The sequence below is a fragment of the Labrus mixtus genome, chromosome 15 (genome assembly GCF_963584025.1).
Source record: "Labrus mixtus chromosome 15, fLabMix1.1, whole genome shotgun sequence".
Lineage (NCBI taxonomy): Eukaryota > Metazoa > Chordata > Actinopteri > Labriformes > Labridae > Labrus > Labrus mixtus.
This window is the reverse complement of record NC_083626.1, coordinates 9,644,454-9,662,539: the sequence shown is the minus strand read 5'-3', so window position 1 is coordinate 9,662,539 and position 18,086 is coordinate 9,644,454. Positions and strand designations below refer to the sequence as shown.

Genomic DNA, 18,086 nt, shown 5'->3' with positions numbered 1-18,086 from the left:
CCAGAAAACACGAAAACAGACGGCTGCCCACATCGTTCGTGCCGGTTCTTGAAGTCGTCGTTAAACTATTTTAATCCTATTTTATCCCATAAACCCAACTCAGAATCTGACATTTAGATGAACATTACCGACTCAAATAATATTTTTTAGGTTATTCCCCACCTAATACAAAGTGTAACTCGTTTTTGCTGCTCATTAATCGTATTTGCCTATGTTAATCGGGAATATATTAATTTATCCAAAATACAGTAATAGGGTATTTGAAACGAGGTCATCGCACGATTATTGTAAAGAAAAGGTTAACTTATTTATTTTGTTTAAGTTAAAAGTACGCAGATTGCTGAATTTCATGCCTTTCAATGTGCATGGAATGCAGCATCAAATATCACAGTTTAGTTTTTCGGAGAATCGTAAATGCGTCATAATTTTATTCATTAAATCAACAAATTATTCTCTTATTAACTTATTAAATTAAACTTATAAAAATGTTTATTTAACATTTTCTTTAACTTGTGAATGACTTTTAACGCGAGAGAAAATGTTATTAACGAAATCATAAAAAAGTAAAAATATTATTCACAAAGATCTGTTAAATAAATAAAATCATCTTGTATTATGTCAAAGTTTTATTTGTATATAAATGTATACATGTTTAAGGAGTTTGTTCTCACTCTTTGTGAATAATACGGGCTTATTTATGCGTAAATAAGACGCAGTTTTGACGCTCTTTGTCGTCACATGACCCTGTGGGAGTGCCGCTCATGCTGCGTTCAATATCATGGGAAATATGATAAATTCTAACAAAAGTGACGATATGAATAGGGGAAATAAATGTCAGTATATTGATACAGTTTTTACATCTTAGTTTATATGAACTATGATGTCTCACCTGATTTTTAAATGTGTTCCTGGAAATTCGTTCACAAATCTTGCCGTTTATGTCTTCTATTTGGCGGTTTTACCACGGGCCTTGAACACAGCATGACACAACAACGAAGATGGCGTGTTGTGGAAACTGTTTTTGTTGCCAATGTTGCTGTCGAGAAGGAGAGACGCGGACACCGGAGGAACTGGTAAATTAATTTATGGTACCTGGGGGAAAGTGGGGGTCTCTTGCAGGTTTTAGTTTGAGTCAGAGTCTCTCCTGGACTCTGCTCGGAGCACAGGTCCAGCTTTGCTCGCTCCACCCTGCTGCTGCTCACTGACTCTGCTCTGTTTCATATCTTCTGCAATAACTTACAATTCATTCATTCTGCAAAGGTGGCAACTGGATTAAAAGAACAATGATACTTACACCGTAACTTTGCATGAGGGGGATATTCCTTTCTGTGTTTCTTTAAGCTCAAGAGCTCAAACCGAACTCCGTCTAAAAATCTTGCCAATTAGGACTTCCACTGTCTTAATTTGTGTTATTTCACTATTCTCAACAATATTTTTATGTTATATCACAACCCCTTCTTTCATCCGGCTTGCAAAGTTAACTTTTCTTGTCTTTGTGATTGATCCCATACCCTTTAAAGAGGACATATTATCCCCCTCCTCCACATTTTCAAACAGTCCCCTGTGGTCTAAATGAAACATCTGTGCTGTGCTTTGTTCAAAATATAACATGAATCAAGCACCAGAGGAGGTTTGTGACCCTGTATAAACCAGCTCTCTCAGAACGCTTCGTTTTGGTGTGTGTGTCTCTTTAAATCCAATGACCAAAAACACTGTAGAAGTGGATTTTTCATAATATGTCCCCTTTAAACTAAAGTAAAAACCCTTTATACCCGGTCCACGTCCATCAGACTCTGTTTGATTTAATTAGAAGGTGTTGCTAAGTAGATAATCAATTGGCCCAATTTTAAATTAGGATTGTAAAACAGCTAGGTTAAAAGGACAACAATACTTACATTACTTTACCTTAAATGACCTCAAAAGCCTTCCTCTTTGTTATTTCATTTAAATGCTGGTATCGACTCAAAGTTTAATTCCTGGTTAACTCTGCTTTGCTGGATGTGTCTGTCCTCAAAGACAATCCTGGGAGAGATCCGCGAAGAAGAAGATGAGATCCTACCCAGAAAAGACTACGAGGTGAGAAACGTGTGGGGCAGAAAACAAACATGTAGAGAAGGTCACTGTCAATGTTTTCATGCCATCTGGTGCACACATGCACACATCTGATGTGTGACCTTGGCGATAGTAACACTGTGTTTATTTTGGCTTTTACAGAGTTTGGATTATGACCGCTGTATCAACGAGCCCTATGTGGAGGTTCTGGAGGGGATGGACAACAAGGTAAGATACGTTTAAAGGGTGGATAACATGTGTGAAGACCATGCAGACTGGAGGAACCTGCAGAGTCGAGATGTACTCTATATACTACAGTGTCCCTGAAGATACCTTTTTTTTAAAGATTTTATTTTGGGGATTTTTGTGCCTTTATTGTAGAGATGGGACAGTGGATAGAGTCAGAAATCAGGGAGAGAGAGAGCGGGGAATGACATGCAGGAAAGGAGCCACAGGTCAGATTTGGCCGCCCGCTTGAAGGACTGAAGCCTTCACACATGGGGCGCTCGCACAAACCACTACACTACCAGTATCCCCCTGAAGATTACTTTAAGGGATTTCCCCACTTAAGTTTGACCTCAGCTCCTTTAACTATTAAACCTGGTGTTCCACAGGGGTCTATTCACTGACATTTTCATTTATTACATAATTGATGTTGAGTTAGATCAGTTTAACTAGTTTCTAGAAATTACTTTAGATCGTGGTTCTCAACTAGTCTAGCCCCTGGGACCACCACCAGCTCCTTAATGAGAAATCCTGACCCAAATATTAGATTTTTTTCAACCAATGAGATTTTCAAATGAAAAAATTGTGCAATTTGGAGTTGACAAAACATGTGACGGAACAAATCAAACTAGTTACGGACCTTTGACACAGTTTTTTTCCAGGCTCACATTCACGACCCACTTATGGGTCCCGACCCACCAGTTGAGAACCACAGCTTTAGAATGCTTCATAACCAGCCTCTTAAGCTATGAAATAAGTTTAGTTTTTTATCACTTTGAATCAGTATTAAGGAAAACTCAGTCCTTTTGTTTGGACTGAATGAAAAATGGTTGATAAATGTCGAACAGTAACTTAACTCAGCTCTGATTAAAAAGTTATAAAAACAAAAAAAAGTTAATTTTCATTTGTCTAAATTCTCAGTGAACATTTTTCCCCCTCTGTGTTCCAACAGAAAGCCAGAAAGTATGAAGCGGTGCGGTGGCTGATGGTGTTTGCTATCGGCGTCACAGTCGGCCTGGTAGGTGTCATTTGAGATATTTCAGACTTCACAACATTTTCTGTTAAATAGAGAAGAAAATATATTTAACAAACTGCAAACAGGAAACCTTTGAAGTCTCTGGTTATTCTTTTTTGATCATTCCTGCACAGAATTGTAAATGTTGGTATGCTTCTAGTAAAAGATCGAATGATAGTATGACCTGTTTCGATGTCAGGTCAACAAGAAAGAAGTCCAAGCAAACAAATGTTGTGTAATTTCTTGTTTTCAGTCAAACTCCTGCCCGCTGTCTAAGCTGCAAAAACACCGTCTGGACACATTTCTGTACAGAATCATTGGCAATTTTTTTGTCCAATTTAGACCGAATGAAGGAGTATTCTTTGAATCATTTTGGGGCTTTTGATGCCTTTATTTTAGAGATAGGACAGTGGATAGAGTCAGAAACTGGGGAGAGAGAGAGTGGGGAACGACATGCGGGAAAGGAGCCACAGGTCGGGTTTGAACCCAGGCCGCGTCCTCTCCAGGATTTAAGCCTCTGTACATGGGGAGCTAACCGCTAGGCTACCTCGTATTCTTTCAATCTTTTGATGAATTCACTCATTTACCTTTCTATCTGTGGTTCTGATGTGACCTGCATGTCTCTTTCAGGTGGGCTTGTTTGTGGATTTCTTCGTTCGTCTCTTCACCAAAGTCAAGTTGTCTTTGGTGGCTGATTGTATCCTTCAACATGCAGACGACTCAATATGACAGAGAGGAAGTCACTCTCACATCAGAGATCTACAGACTAACGAGACACTTAAAGACACATTCATTACACTTTTAAACATTTTATAAAAACAAGTTTGAGTACAGTTTCCTCTGTAAGGACAACAGTGACTCATAATTTAATGTAACGCTGACACTGCAGGTTAATTAGATGACACATAAACAGGGTAATCTCCAGGGTTGCTGGTTATGTCACCGTAATGAAACGCCTCCAGCTGTGGAGAAGTGCACAGATAAAGGCTGCCTCGCTCTGTCTCTGCTGGAGCTCCTGTCCATCAACATGACCTTCATCTTCATCGCCAGTGTGCTCGTCCTCATCGAGGTAAGACGGCCGAGATCATTCTGGTTTATTTCATTTTCTGTCGATTTGTAAATCTGTGGATTCTTCCAGAAACTCTTCCAAAAAAATATAGTCTCGAGTACTTTGAATCAATTTCCCACTCTGTGTTGATAGATTCTTCTGTTTTGTGTTTTTAAGAAACTCAAAGGATTTTGTGACACCAACCTGTAGACTCATGTAACATGTGAGCGCTTTTCTTGTCTTGACTTCAGCCCGTAGCAGCAGGTTCGGGGATCCCAGAAATCAAAAGCTACCTGAACGGAGTAAAGATTCCCGGAATCGTCCGGCTAAGAACGTTTCTCTGCAAAGCTTCTGGAGTCCTGTTCAGTGTGGCCGGAGGTAAAATACAGACACAAAGGACTCACAACAGAAAAGACTGACAGCTGACATTTTTACTCAAGCCATTTGTATACGTTTCATAGCAACACATCCATTAAAATAACCAAAAAAGGAAAATGTGCTGAAGTAGAAATAACTTAAAAGAATAATATTTATTCATGTATTACTGTGCATTACAATCAGCGGTAAGTTGTGTAATACCAAGCGGCAACCTCCAGTGTTGAAAAAAATGCACTGCCTGAGTCTGCAGTTCCTGGAGTGTCCACTAGAGGCTGGCTACAGAAGCACAGGAAGTCACATACACACTCATTCTAAAAAGCCTGTTTTGTTACTTATTTACATGGACACTAAGATGCAAACCAGTACCACAAATTCTTCTGGGATTTTTTCTGTTATCAAAGGCCATAGACCTTTGATATACCAATTGAACGTCCAGTGAGGTGGGTGAGTCAGGATGTCCACCTGCTGACTTGGTGTGTGTTGTGTGTGCGTCCTCTCAGGTCTGTTTGTGGGGAAAGAAGGTCCGATGATTCACAGTGGAGCCATCGTGGGAGCTGGTCTTCCTCAGGTACAACACAACACACCTGAACACATAAACTGCTCTACTCTGGTGAGTCATTTACACAGCGGAGCACAGTGAGCTCTGAAAAGCTGCTAACATGATGTCCGTGCACATTAGATATTTGAGTGCCAGGATGTTAGCTTGAGCGTACAGTTTGCAGCACTGACGCTGCACATCATCCTCATTATCACTTAAGTCATTCCTGATAATATGAATCAGATGTCTGACTTTGTCCAGCACACTGTGGGCTTCATCAGAGATAAAGAGAGAAGGACAATGTTGCTTCTGATCATCTTTGGCTTTTACTTTCACGATGACACTCTTTTAAACTTCATGTCGTACTGCACACCTTAATGAAATAATGACCAATGAAGGAGATCTGATCACGGCACATAAATCATCAACCCTCAATGTGGCCTTCAAGTCAATTTCTACATGAAGAAACATGACAAAATCTCCCATGAAAACAAGAAATATGTCCATAATAATATTTGATCACTGGTATGTGTTGAGTTAAATTTGAGACATAATTTACTGTAATCGTTTTTTGTATCCTACAATTTGGCCCCCTGGCAGTTAGAATTAAATGAATGTGGCCCTTGCTGTGACCAAAGCTGCCCATCCGTCCTGAAGAGGTTACAGTCGGCCTCTCATGTGACCTTGTGGGTCGTGTTTCCTGAATGCAGCACTCGTTTTGTGTTGTCAGCATTTAAAGACTCCATGAACTTCCTGGAACGCGATGTCTTCCTGAAATAAAGCGGGTTCAGTGAGGTCTCCCTCTGCCCCGTCTCTTCCTGAGTCTGTCCTATCAAATCGGACCTCCTTAACTAAACGCCCCTTCGGCTTACACATTAGTTTAAACCCCTTATTAACCAGTTAATGACAAAGTGAACTTCTCTCCCCTCCACTGGAGCGTGTTTAATGATTGCAGCTCAGTAAATGCTCCTAATGAAAAGCGTATTCTTATCATGGCTTCTGTGTTCTCAGCAGATGTTTCTTCTCCCTGTTTCAGTTTCAGAGCATCACTTTCAAGAGGATCCGGTTTGATTTCCCGTACTTCCGCAGCGACAGGTAAATCTGTGGCTCAACCCGAGAGAGTCAGATTATTTGGAGACGGATACAGTCGAGCTCACTCATCGTGTGTCGTCACTGTTTTTTTTTTTCCAGGGACAAGCGGGACTTTGTGTCGGCGGGCGCTGCTGCCGGAGTCGCTGCCGCCTTTGGAGCTCCTATTGGAGGAACCCTCTTCAGTCTGGAGGAGGGCTCGTCGTTCTGGAACCAGGCGCTCACCTGGAAAGTGGTACGTCACCTTATCTAATGGACAGCAAGAGGGACGAGATGTTTCTGCTCTTTCTGCTCACTTTGAAGCTTTAAGATCAAAGCAACTAACTGATAGATTGTTTTGAGAATTGTTCTTCTTCTCCACAACGAGAATCTAGTTGGTTAGAAGACTTTCTTAGGACGGTCAGGGTGTAGTGAGTCTTTGGCCTAAGTGAAGGAGTTTAAGTCTCTTCAGGTCCTGTTCACCAGAGAGGGTAAGATGCATAGTGAGATTGACAGACAGATTGTCTCAACATCAACAGTATTGCGGGCATTTTACTGAACCCTTGTGATGAAGAGTTGAGCTGAGCCTGAAGGCAAAGCTCTCGATTTACCGGTCGATCTACGTTCCGACCCTCACCTGTGGTCAAGAGCTTTGAGTAGTGACCGAAAGAACGAGATCGCAGACATAAGCGGTCAAAATGAGTTTCCTCCCGAGGGTGTCTGGTCTAGAGAGAGGGGGAGGAGCTCAGATATTTGGGGAGCAACTCCATCACATCATCCTTTTCTCCCTGCTGACTTGAGGTCCATTGCTACTGTTTCTACTTTTAAAACAAAACTCAAAACCTATCTGTTCTCGAAAGCATATGAATAGTTTTTTTTTTGTGTGTATGTATGTATGATCACGTTTGTGGTAACTGATGTTTGCTTTGTCGTGTGTATGAATTTATTGATTAGATCTCTGTATCTTATTGATGACTGGAAACACTTTCTTTCTTTTGTATGCTCTGTTTTGATTTTGTTTTTAACCTCAATGTAAAGCACATTGAGCATATCTGTAATGAAATGTGCTATATAAATAAAATTGCTATTGCTATCGAAAGGAGCCAGTTGAGGTAGTTTGGGGCATCTGATTAGGATCCTTCCATTCCTAGCATGCCTAACTGGGATGAGACCCAATGGTATCCCAGAGCTTGAAGAAGGGATTATATATCCTGTCTGACCTGGGAGCTGGAAAATGTTGATCGGGAGAGGGAAATCTGGGCTGACTAACTTCACCTGCAACCACTGAGACCCGACTTCGGATAAGTTGTAACATAGATGGATGGTTAGAATTGGACGGTGGATAGAGTAGGAAAGCAGGAGACAGGGAGTGGGGATTGACATGCGGGAAAGGAGCCACAGGTCGGACTTGAACCTTGGCCTCCTCACATTGAGCGCGACCTGACCTCTAGTCCATCAGCGCCCTATGAAAACTCTTCAGATCAAGTACATGAACACAGACTGAGTCTTCTTCTTCTTCTCTTTCAGCTCTTCTGCTCCATGTCGGCGACTTTCACTCTCAACTTCTTCCGTTCAGGGATCAACTTCAACAAGTGGGGCTCCTTCCAGCTGCCCGGTTTGCTCAACTTCGGAGAGTTCAAGGTAAAAAGTTTATTCAGTCTTCTTTAGGTAGAAGTTTTAATTTATTCCTTATGACATATTTGATTTGATTTGATTTGAAACTCTGAGCAGTGCTCCGATGGAGATAAGAACTGCCACCTGTGGACGGTGGTGGACCTGGCCTTCTTTGTCCTGATGGGGGTGGTGGGTGGCCTGCTGGGGGCGCTCTTCAACTGCTTGAACAAGAGTCTGTCCAAGTATCGAATCAAACACATTCACCCCAAGGCCAAGTTCATCAGGTGAGTTCTACCTGTCCATTAAAGGCGGCTTTAAGTTTGTTTTTGAAACGTGTGATCCAGACGTTGATTTGATTCCTGCGTTTGTTCCAGGGTCCTAGAGAGTCTGCTTGTTTCCATGGTGACAACAATGGTGATATTTGCAGCGTCCCTGTTGTTGGGCGAGTGTCGTGACCTGTCCACACCGACGACCCATAACAGCACAGTGAGCATCACACTTTTTTTTTATTTCATTGAGAGAAATGTTCAAAAGGAGTCACTAAAAACAAATTTTAAAGAAAATGGCAGATAATCTGTTGAGTTGCAAACAAGTGGAGCTTATTTTTATTATTTATTTATTGATCTGTAACCACAGCAACCAGTAAATACTGTAGATGCAAACATTTATGTCTGAGACCTGTGGTTCAAAAGCTACAGGCAAAAAATTTAATATTCTTAAATTGAGCTGAACTCCCTCCAGATCCTCTCCACATTCAGACTGTTGGTGCGCTGGTGGCTCAGTGGTTAGTGCGCACGCCCCATGTACAGAGGCTGTGGTCCTCCAAGCTGGCGGCCCAGGATCAAATCCAGCCTGTGGCTCCTTTCCCGCATGTCATTCCCCACTCTCTCTCCCTGAATTCCAGCTCTACCCACTGTAGAGCTCTACCCATCTCTCCGTTAAAGGCACAAAAACCCCCCCAAAATAAATCTTAAAAAAAAAAAGACTCTTGTTTGTTTATCTCGCATTAAATCTCGAGCTTTCTTTCAGCTGTCAGGGGTTGAAGACATCAACTCGACCATCCGCCAGTTCTTCTGCACCAACAAAACGTACAACGACATGGCCACGCTGTTCTTCAACCCGCAGGAGGCGGCGATCCACCAGCTCTTCCACCAGGACGGTGAGACGAGCAGAAACACACATGATGAACAAGTTAAATTTCATTTCCTGCACATTAGAGTCGTTACGCTTTCTGTAAGAGTCCTCTCAGGAGGAATCATGAGACCGTTGGACCGCCCTGAAACGACACATCCTCTGGTTCTTCCCGTCAGGTACCTTCAGCCCTGTGACTCTGTCCGTCTTCTTCCTGCTCTACTTCCTGTTGGCGTGTTGGACGTATGGTGTGTCTGTTCCCAGCGGCCTGTTCGTCCCCTCTCTGCTCTGTGGGGCCGCCTTTGGACGTCTGGTCGCCAACATCCTCAAAGTGTAAGACTCATTTTCTCCTCATCTTTTTTTTAAATTTATTTTTGGTGATAAGGTGAACAAAATGAAACAAGAATATATAGACATAACAGACGTGACAACTAAAGTGAGAACAAATACACAAAGACAAATTTTTTTTTAAAAATACAACAGACAAAATAGACACAAAATAGCAAAACATAAGCAAAGATTCAAAGTAACAATACAGACAAATACATTTAAATGAGATGAAAGTCAAGCAATGATTTTTATGTTCAGGTAGTGTGTTAGAAAGGTGTGAATGTGTTCGTGACAGCATGATGCATTAAAGTGCGGAACCTAGTGGGGAGTAGTGAGAAAAATATATATATATAAATATATAAATAAATAAATGAAAAATTAGTTAGAGAAAAAAAATGTGTGGCTCATTGCATTCAAAGAGACACACACACCAAAACGGAGCATTCTGAGAGAGCTGGTTTATACAGGGTCACAAACCTCCTCTGGTGCTTGATTCATGTTATATTTTGACCAAAGCATAGCACAGATGTTTCATTTAGACCACAGGGGGACTGTTCGAAAAAGGTGGAGAAGGGGGAGCCTGCAGTAGGATCCCTCTTGGTGCTGCAGGTCCACACCAGTCCGTCCATCCACGTCTGCTGACTGGACGGTTTTCTCCTCCAGGCTTTGAGCTCCTCTCAGCTGACAGTAATGTCTGTCAACACAAAGCTGCATCAGAAACAGTCTGTTGACTCAAGTCTTTGTCCCCTCCATATACACGTTCTTTTCAGCTCCGCCTCCTCCCACCGCTCGAACTGGAGTGATACTGGTTCTCACTGCGTGTCTGTGTGTGTGTGTGTTTCCTCTGGTAGGAAACTGGGGATGGACATCTACGCCGGGACCTTCGCCCTCATCGGAGCCGCCTCCTTCCTTGGGGGCGTGGTCAGAATGACCATCAGTCTGACCGTCATCCTCATTGAATCCACCAATGAGATCACATACGGGCTGCCTATCATGATTACTCTAATGGTAACATTAAACATATTTGTACAAATCATTTCATGTCTTCAGTTTGCAGGAATGAGTCTGATTGGTTTAGAGTGAGTTTGATAAAGTGAGATGTTGTTTGTTCAGTTTAAGTTTTAAAAGGCTTTTGTGTTGATTATCAGGTTGCAAAGTGGACCGGAGATTTCTTCAATAAGGGGATCTATGACATCCACATCCAGCTGAGAGGAGTTCCCCTGCTGGAGTGGGAGACGGAGGTCGAGATGGACAAGTAAGAGTGGGAACGGCAATGAAGTTGTTCAAGTTTCTCTGATCAATCTGAGTGTGTTCAACATTATTTGTTGTATTGTTTCTCAAGGCTGACAGCCAGCGACATCATGGAGACAAACCTGACCTACGTGTACCCCCACACCCGGGTCCAGTCTTTGGTCAGCATCCTGCGGACCACCGTCTACCACGCCTTCCCCGTGGTCACCGAGAACCGGCAGAACGAGCGAGACTTCATGAAGGGAAACATCCTGGTCAGCAACAACATCAGATTCAAGGTTTGTCCTCAGAAATCAAAACACACATTTTCAAAGCTCAGACTCATGTTCAGAAGGGCTTCAGAGAATTTGAACTTCTTTCTCTTCACATCCTGCAACACTGAAAACAAAGCACGCAGTACAGCGCCACCTACTGGACCTATTGTGTCCAAGATAGCGGTAGAGGTTTGAGTGTAGTGTCTGCAGGAGGTTTATAACAATCACTTTTCTACATTAAAAATGACAGAAAGTAAGAAATGAATCCTAAAGTTTAATATTTGCATGTTTTTTCTAATTTCTAATATGTCTGCCGTCGTTGCTTGTAGAAATCCAGCGTGATGTCCCGCGCAGGAGAACAGCGGCGGCGCTGTCAGTCCATGAAGTCGTACCCGTCCAGCGAGCTGAGAAACGTTTGTGACGAGCAGAACGCCGCTGCAGAGCCGGCAGAGGAGGGCGAGGACCTGCTGCAGCAGATGTTAGAGAGGAGGTGAGACACAGACACACACACACACACACACACACACACACACACACACACACACACACACACACACACACACACACACACACACACACACACACACACACACACACACACACACACACACACACACACACACACACACACACACACACACACACACACACCGAGCAGCGTTCAGCTTCTCAACAAGCTCTGATTGGAGAGGAACAACTTGGCACAGCTTGCTTTAGCGATCAGTTTGTGGATTTGCTTTTTTATGCGCTGTGCTGTGAGGTTGTCCAAGGCTTCTTCCCCTCGGGGCAATAAAGGTTTCATTAATTTAAATTATTTGCACTTATTTTATGCATGTATCTAATGAGGTTTAGTTCAAGAAAAAACATTTTTTACAGTTCACTTTTTCAGCGATTTATCTTAGAGATCTGTTGTTTAATAATATAATAATAATAATACTTTATTTGTATAGCACTTTTCTATACAAGTAACAAAGTGCTTTACAACAGAAAATAAAAGCAGAGAGACAATTAAAGCAACAGGCAGAGCGTAAACAAGCAGACAACCAAATCAGACTAATAAAATTAAAATAAGAACAATTACCGAAATCACAGATTTAAAGTTGAAGTTTGAAGTTTTCATGCTTCATTCAAATCAAAGAACCTCATGGGAATAAAGACGTGTGATGCATATCAGCCTCCAGTAGAGAGCAGCACAGACTCTGCATCAGCTTTAAGTATCCGTTGATTTGTTTGTGTATGCTGATGTGAAGCTTCCTTTGTCCCCTTGAAAACCGCTTTTATGAATTCAGGATATTATTATTATATTATAAAAGATACATTTATATTTCACAGACTTCAAAGTTTATTTTTATTTGAGTCTGTTTTCACTGCTGATGTTGTCTTCTGTGTTCTCCTGCTGCAAAACAAAGGTCCTCTAGTGGGACAAAGTGGATGTGAAATAAATAGTGTGTGGTCGTTGTTCAAACAGAGTGGTTGTCCTTGTGTTGACTGTTAAACTGTCCACCTGCAGACACGCTCCCTATCCAAACCTGTACCCGGACCAGTCCCCCAGCGAGGAGTGGACCATGGAGGAGCGCTTCAGACCCCTCACCTTCCACGGCCTCATCCTGCGCTCGCAGCTCGTCAACCTGCTCATCAGAGGGGTCTGCTACACCGAGAGCCAGTCGGTCTGTCACTCACTCACACACTCACAAAAACACTGTTTTCTTATACCTTTGTGAGGACCATCTTGACATGATGCATCCTCGACATAAACCTTAAACCTGATCCTAATCTTAACCAAAACTTACTCCGCACTGTTTCTTAAACTTTGAAAATGTGAGGACTGATAAAATGTCTTCACTCTGCAGGGTCATGTCTCAAATCGGTTCAAACAAACAAACAAAAAAACGCACCTTTAAGTACTTTTTTGCATAAATGTTTCCCGTCAGTCTAACTGAATTTCTCTGCACGTCGTCCACCACAGAGCGCCACTCAGCCCAGGCTGTCCTTCGCAGAGATGACCGAAGATTACCCACGATACCCTGACATCCACGACTTGGACCTTGCCTTGCTAAACCCCCGCATGATAGTGGTACGACCCATTTTCAACACAAACAGATGGACTCACCGTGCATCTTTTCTGTCCACTTTAATCTGCACAAATTAGACGAACCATATCCCCATAGGATGAGATGGCAACTCCAACTCCCGCTGAGCAAACAGTGAATCAGCTCCGGTGGTGTTTGCACATTTTTACATTTTACAACATGCATGCTTTGTGCAGTATCTGCTTCCTCTCTGTGTGGAAAAGCCTTTATTAAAACAACAGTCGTATTTACAAACTCCACTTTTAGGTGATGATAACAAAAGCATCGTCATGCCAGGTGTATTTATGTCAGCTGATATTTATTTAAAAGAACATTTAGCCTCATTGATAACTGAAATCCGATGCCCAGCTGTCAGAGATTTATGAGACGAGGCAGATAGAAGTTTCTAGATTTGCAACATTCATGGCACGATCAGCCGTGGAACACTTTTTTTTTTGAGTTTGCAGACTAGTATTCCACCTGCAGTGTTGATAAAAAATAACGCTGTTTCCTTTTTCCTCCAGGACGTCACCCCCTACATGAACCCGTGTCCGTACACAGTGTCACCAAACACCCGCATCTCCCAGGTGTTCAACCTGTTCAGGACCATGGGCCTGAGACATTTACCCGTGGTCAATGCAGTCGGAGAGGTGAGTACTCGTGGAAATAAGGAAGGAGGGAGGTTTAAGATCCTACGAGATGAATTTTTAAAAGTGTGTTCTGAAGATAAGACGTGTATGAAGCCACCATGATGATGTAACCCTTTAGTTCAGTTTTTGCGGCTACCATCTTGGTTTATTTTGGACAAGAGAGGATATTTGGAGAAGTGGGTGGAGCTAAAGTAAACCGAGGGTTAAGGCAGTGATGACTAACCAGCTGCTGCTACAGATTGTTTCAGGAGCGAGGTCATTTACACACTTCAAAATGTGTTTCTACTCTTTTACACTTTTTTTTCCCGGGCAGAAAAGCGCTGCACGTCCATCCTGTCTCCATGACAACAGTCTCTTGACAACGGCCGCTGTATGACCGTCACTGCTCCCTTACTTTTTACTGCATGTTTTATATTTGAGATTGTTTATTTCCCAATGTGACACAAAATCTACGGGGAATATCATACATCTGGAAAAGAGCGCCGGTGATGTCAACAGCGCCTTTCTGAAGAGTTGATCTTGAACGCTCGGAGCAGCCGCACAAAAAAGGCGCCGGTGCTCAGAAAAAAACGGGTCTCACGGACAATTTAGTTTGAAGTCAGCTGCTCTGTGGTGAAGTTCCTCCTTATCTGTGCATTATTTAGTTTAGGAAGCGTGTTTGTTTTTGCTCAGGATTATTTTAGTTTTTCTCCTCATCCATCCTCTTGGATAACCTCCCTGGTCCGCACCTGCATCCCCCTCCCCCTTCATGACAGGAGACGCCCCCGATATTTTGTTAAACGCCTTTCAGCATTCGCTTTACTCTTCAGACTCGGAGGTTATGTCCACTTCTTTAATATGATTTGTGTTTTTTTCTTTTGGTCATTTTTCTGATAAAGATTCACCTCCAAATAAAAAAGTTTCAGCTCTGCACGCTGTCACTAACATCTGAACCAAACCAACTTTTTTTTTTTACCGTCTTTTCTTCCAGATTGTCGGGATCATCACGAGACATAATTTAACCCACGAGTTCCTGGTGGCCAAACTGAGACAACACTACATCACCATCTGACTCAGACCGTGTTCCTGAGCCCTCGTCTGTGACCCGTCCTGTCAGCGCCCCGACCCCATGGAGGCGTTCCCAAACCAAACGGCACATTACCACACACACACACACACACACACACACACACACACACACACACACACACACACACACACACACACACACACTCTGTGGTACAGTATGGATCACAGGTCTCCAGTAAAGGAAACCGTTCAGTTTTATTTCACTTACGGCTCATGTTGTCAGCATTCCTCTCGCCAGCGCTACAGAACTAGATTTCACTTCACCACCTCGATTTGTTTAGAAAATGTTTTTAAAAGTCTTTAATCTCCCCCAAACTCATCAACTAATTTACCTCTTGTCAATTAGAGAACTGGTAACAACACTAGAGTCTTCTTCTTTTTTTTTTAAATCAGCTGCAGAACGCTCAACATGATTCAGACTCATTTAACAGAATCTCTGCTCTGCGTTATCTCCGTGGTTATTTGCACACATAAAGGTCAAACTTTGAGTTGACTGGAACAAATTGTTCAGTTGTTCAAAGAGATGAGGTGACCTCATCGGCTTCTGCTTCTGCTGGTTCGAGACACAAGTACTACCTGAAAAACAGAGAGCCGCAGAGAAGCAGAAAGTCTGGGAGAGAAAGAGGAATTAAAGGAAACAGACACCAGAAGTGTGTCAGGAAGGAGATGTTTTAATGCACCTTGAGTTTGATAATAGCGTCGTAAGGCCATGGCATTTGATAAGAAATACTCGCCATCCTTCAGAGATCATGTTTCAGATCTTTCCTTTAATTTTTCACCTGTCTGTTGCCTTAAAGCTCATTGCTCATACATTTACAGAAATAACCCCAAAATCAATCTGCACACAAGCGTCATTAATGAGAGCACAAACTTTCAAAGCTGCTGTGTGTATTTTAAGATGTTATCTGCAGGAAAGATTCCTCCAGAGATCAGATATTGAAGTTGTAATAATTTGTTTTTATAAATTTAACAGGAAATTTAAAAAACAGGAAATCTACTGCCGACACTAATATGTGTCCCTAGTCTGTCTACAAACCCCCCAATGATGAGAAAAGTCCATCCTCTCCGTCTTTAGCCTGCTCCACTTTTCAGAAAATGTGTGCTCAAACAGGCTGTTTGGAGATTTTCCCTTCATGACATCACAAAGGGCAGTAACCCCTCCCCCAGGTGGGTGACACTCCCACAGCTAGGTGTTTGTTCTGCCCTCTGAGTCTGCCTTCTCACTGTAAACAATAGGACATGGAGCGAGAAAGCCTGAGACACCCAAGTCCTTCCAGAGAGGGGGCGTGGTCAGACAGAGCTCATTTACATATTTAAAAGTACAGAAACAGCCTGTTCTGTGCAGGGCTGAAATAGAGGGGTTTATAGACATGATCAAATACAGGATCAGAGTGGATTTAGAACAAGAAACTTCACACACATGTTTTGAGGAGCTCTGAGACTTATTTACACTGAGTTGAAGAGGAGGAGGATATGTGACCTTTGAACTATGACCAAAGTGAAATATCACCTGTAAAGGTTTCCTTTCGACCTTCACAACAGAATCTTTTATTTGACTTATTTTTAATGACGCTTTATCATCGTTGTCACTGTAGCACTTTTATTTTTGGACTGTTTGTCCTCATGTTTTTATTTTTGTGTGTTTAAGTAACTGGAGGATCTGCACTAAACGCAGGCTGAAGTCCCTCACGGCCTGTGAATATAAAAACTAAACCTCAGAGTAGTTTAGTGACCGTGTTAGCTCGTTCACAGATGGACACTTTTAACCACTGCAGCTGTTTGTAAATACATTAGAAATGTTCATTTGCACTTGTGATATCATGTAGATATAACTTCACCGTCCTTCAGTCACTTCAGTATTAGAATGTGTTACAGACTGTACGTCTCACAGTCTCTCACAGTTTTTGTCGACTCACTTTGTTCTCACAGCGGCCATTTTCACCAAACGGCGAGCTCAATATCCTTCTGTCCTCATGAACCTGTTAAACATCTGCACACCTGACATTTACAGAGAATTTCAGGAGGTCTGCTCCGGATATTCTCCCGATTTCTTTAAATAACTAAAAGAGTCCTTAATGTGGATTTCTGTCCTATCTGCATCTGTAGTACTCCATAAAGTAGGCAAATCAGCCTCGTGGTGGATTTAAAAACAATGGCTGCCCAAAAACCTCCAGGAGTTTTTATTTTTATTTTTGTGCAAGCGTGAAAGCACTTAAAGATTTACAGTCTTTAGGAGGCGCGGCTGGCGCTGTCCAAGATGGCGGCAACGTAGACGCATCTTGCAAACCTGATGACGCTCTACTCTGTAAATGTGCAACCTGACGGCAATTTTAGTGGATGTTAAATAAAAATGGCCGCTGTGGGAATACGGTGCATCGGATCGATAAAAACTGCAGGAATCCCTTTTGAATGAATCTCATGTCTAAAATATTCCGTTTAGTCCTCCGCTTTGCGTTTTTATTTAGCAACACATCGGGTCCACTCTCCTTGTACGTACGTTCATCATCAATAAGGGACTAAAAAATGTGACTCAGAGCAACGACCAGTTCCAGGAAGTGGGCGCTATACTTTCCTTAAAGACCACTATATGTCGGGTTTAAAATGGCACATACATGAACAACAACATTCCTTACCTGCCTCTGTTGTCTCTGCTTTGATTTTATTTAAGAGATTATTTTTTATACCGTTTTATTTGTATGATTTGCTGCCTGTGCTGTGAATAATAAGCAGCTGCATTTCTAAAGGACCGAGGCCGTCCTGGATTATAAACCTGTTCATAAGCGTCACTCTCTTGTTGTTTTATTATAAATTATGATTTTAATGTTATCCATTTGGAGCAGTGCAGACAGCATGGCAGGAGGTGCAGAACATGAGATTAAGAGAAGCGGCTTGGGACGGTACATATCCGACGGTGAAGCCAGACCTGCGACTGTTTGCCAAATCATTTCTGATCTAGACGGCGCCCTGAGCTTGTTTAGGAGTTTGTCGTTTTCTACAGATGTAGAGGACTTGCACATTTTTGCTGCAGAACAAAAAATAAATAAAAGCAGAGAGTCGTCTGCCTTGTGCCTTTATTATTGTTGAAATAAATAAAGGACCTTCTGTTTTGTCAATCACACAAAGTTTCTCTTCTTGTTTTCGTTTGGAACAACTTTATTTATAACGAGGATTAACAACATCATGTTGCAGAGCTGTAAGAAAACCTCTTCAAGTTATTAAGATCTTTTTGTGGGTAGTATAAATAACTCTTGTTTTTTTAAATGCATGGCCCTTAAATACCTTTAAAGTCAGTGTTGGTCATTTTCTCCAAATCCACTTTTTCAGATTTTAGTTGAAATTGTCTTTAGGTCCTGGCAGAAATTAATAACTCATGTTCTGTGAAAAAAAGAACAAAG

General features: G+C 42.1%; 1 protein-coding gene across 1 annotated transcript; it reads left to right on the top strand.

Annotated features, from left to right (window-relative positions):
- The first annotated feature begins 974 nt into the window (after positions 1-974).
- On the top strand, positions 975-16,409 carry clcn6 (chloride channel 6). The gene is made up of 23 exons (XM_061057088.1): positions 975-1,073; positions 2,017-2,076; positions 2,215-2,280; positions 3,230-3,295; positions 3,923-3,989; positions 4,255-4,361; positions 4,592-4,718; positions 5,219-5,286; positions 6,293-6,351; positions 6,448-6,580; positions 7,852-7,965; positions 8,056-8,222; positions 8,313-8,424; positions 8,968-9,097; positions 9,249-9,402; positions 10,251-10,407; positions 10,548-10,654; positions 10,742-10,928; positions 11,234-11,394; positions 12,415-12,571; positions 12,871-12,978; positions 13,498-13,623; positions 14,594-16,409. The coding sequence occupies exons 1-23, from the start codon at positions 999-1,001 to the stop codon at positions 14,672-14,674; spliced, it is 2,589 nt and encodes an 862-aa protein (XP_060913071.1). The 5' UTR covers positions 975-998; the 3' UTR covers positions 14,675-16,409.
- Positions 16,410-18,086: the final 1,677 nt, after the last annotated feature.

What these genes read in the sequence shown, in the direction of transcription:
- clcn6 (XM_061057088.1), top strand. Translation starts at nt 999, where the DNA reads ATGGCGTGTTGTGGAAACTGTTTTTGTTGCCAATGTTGCTGTCGAGAA. An exon ending in CGCGGACACCGGAGGAACTG is followed by an intron (nt 1,074 to 2,016) that starts GTAAATTAATTT and finishes CTGTCCTCAAAG; the next exon opens with ACAATCCTGGGAGAGATCCG. An exon ending in TAAACCCCCGCATGATAGTG is followed by an intron (nt 12,979 to 13,497) that starts GTACGACCCATT and finishes TTTTTCCTCCAG; the next exon opens with GACGTCACCCCCTACATGAA.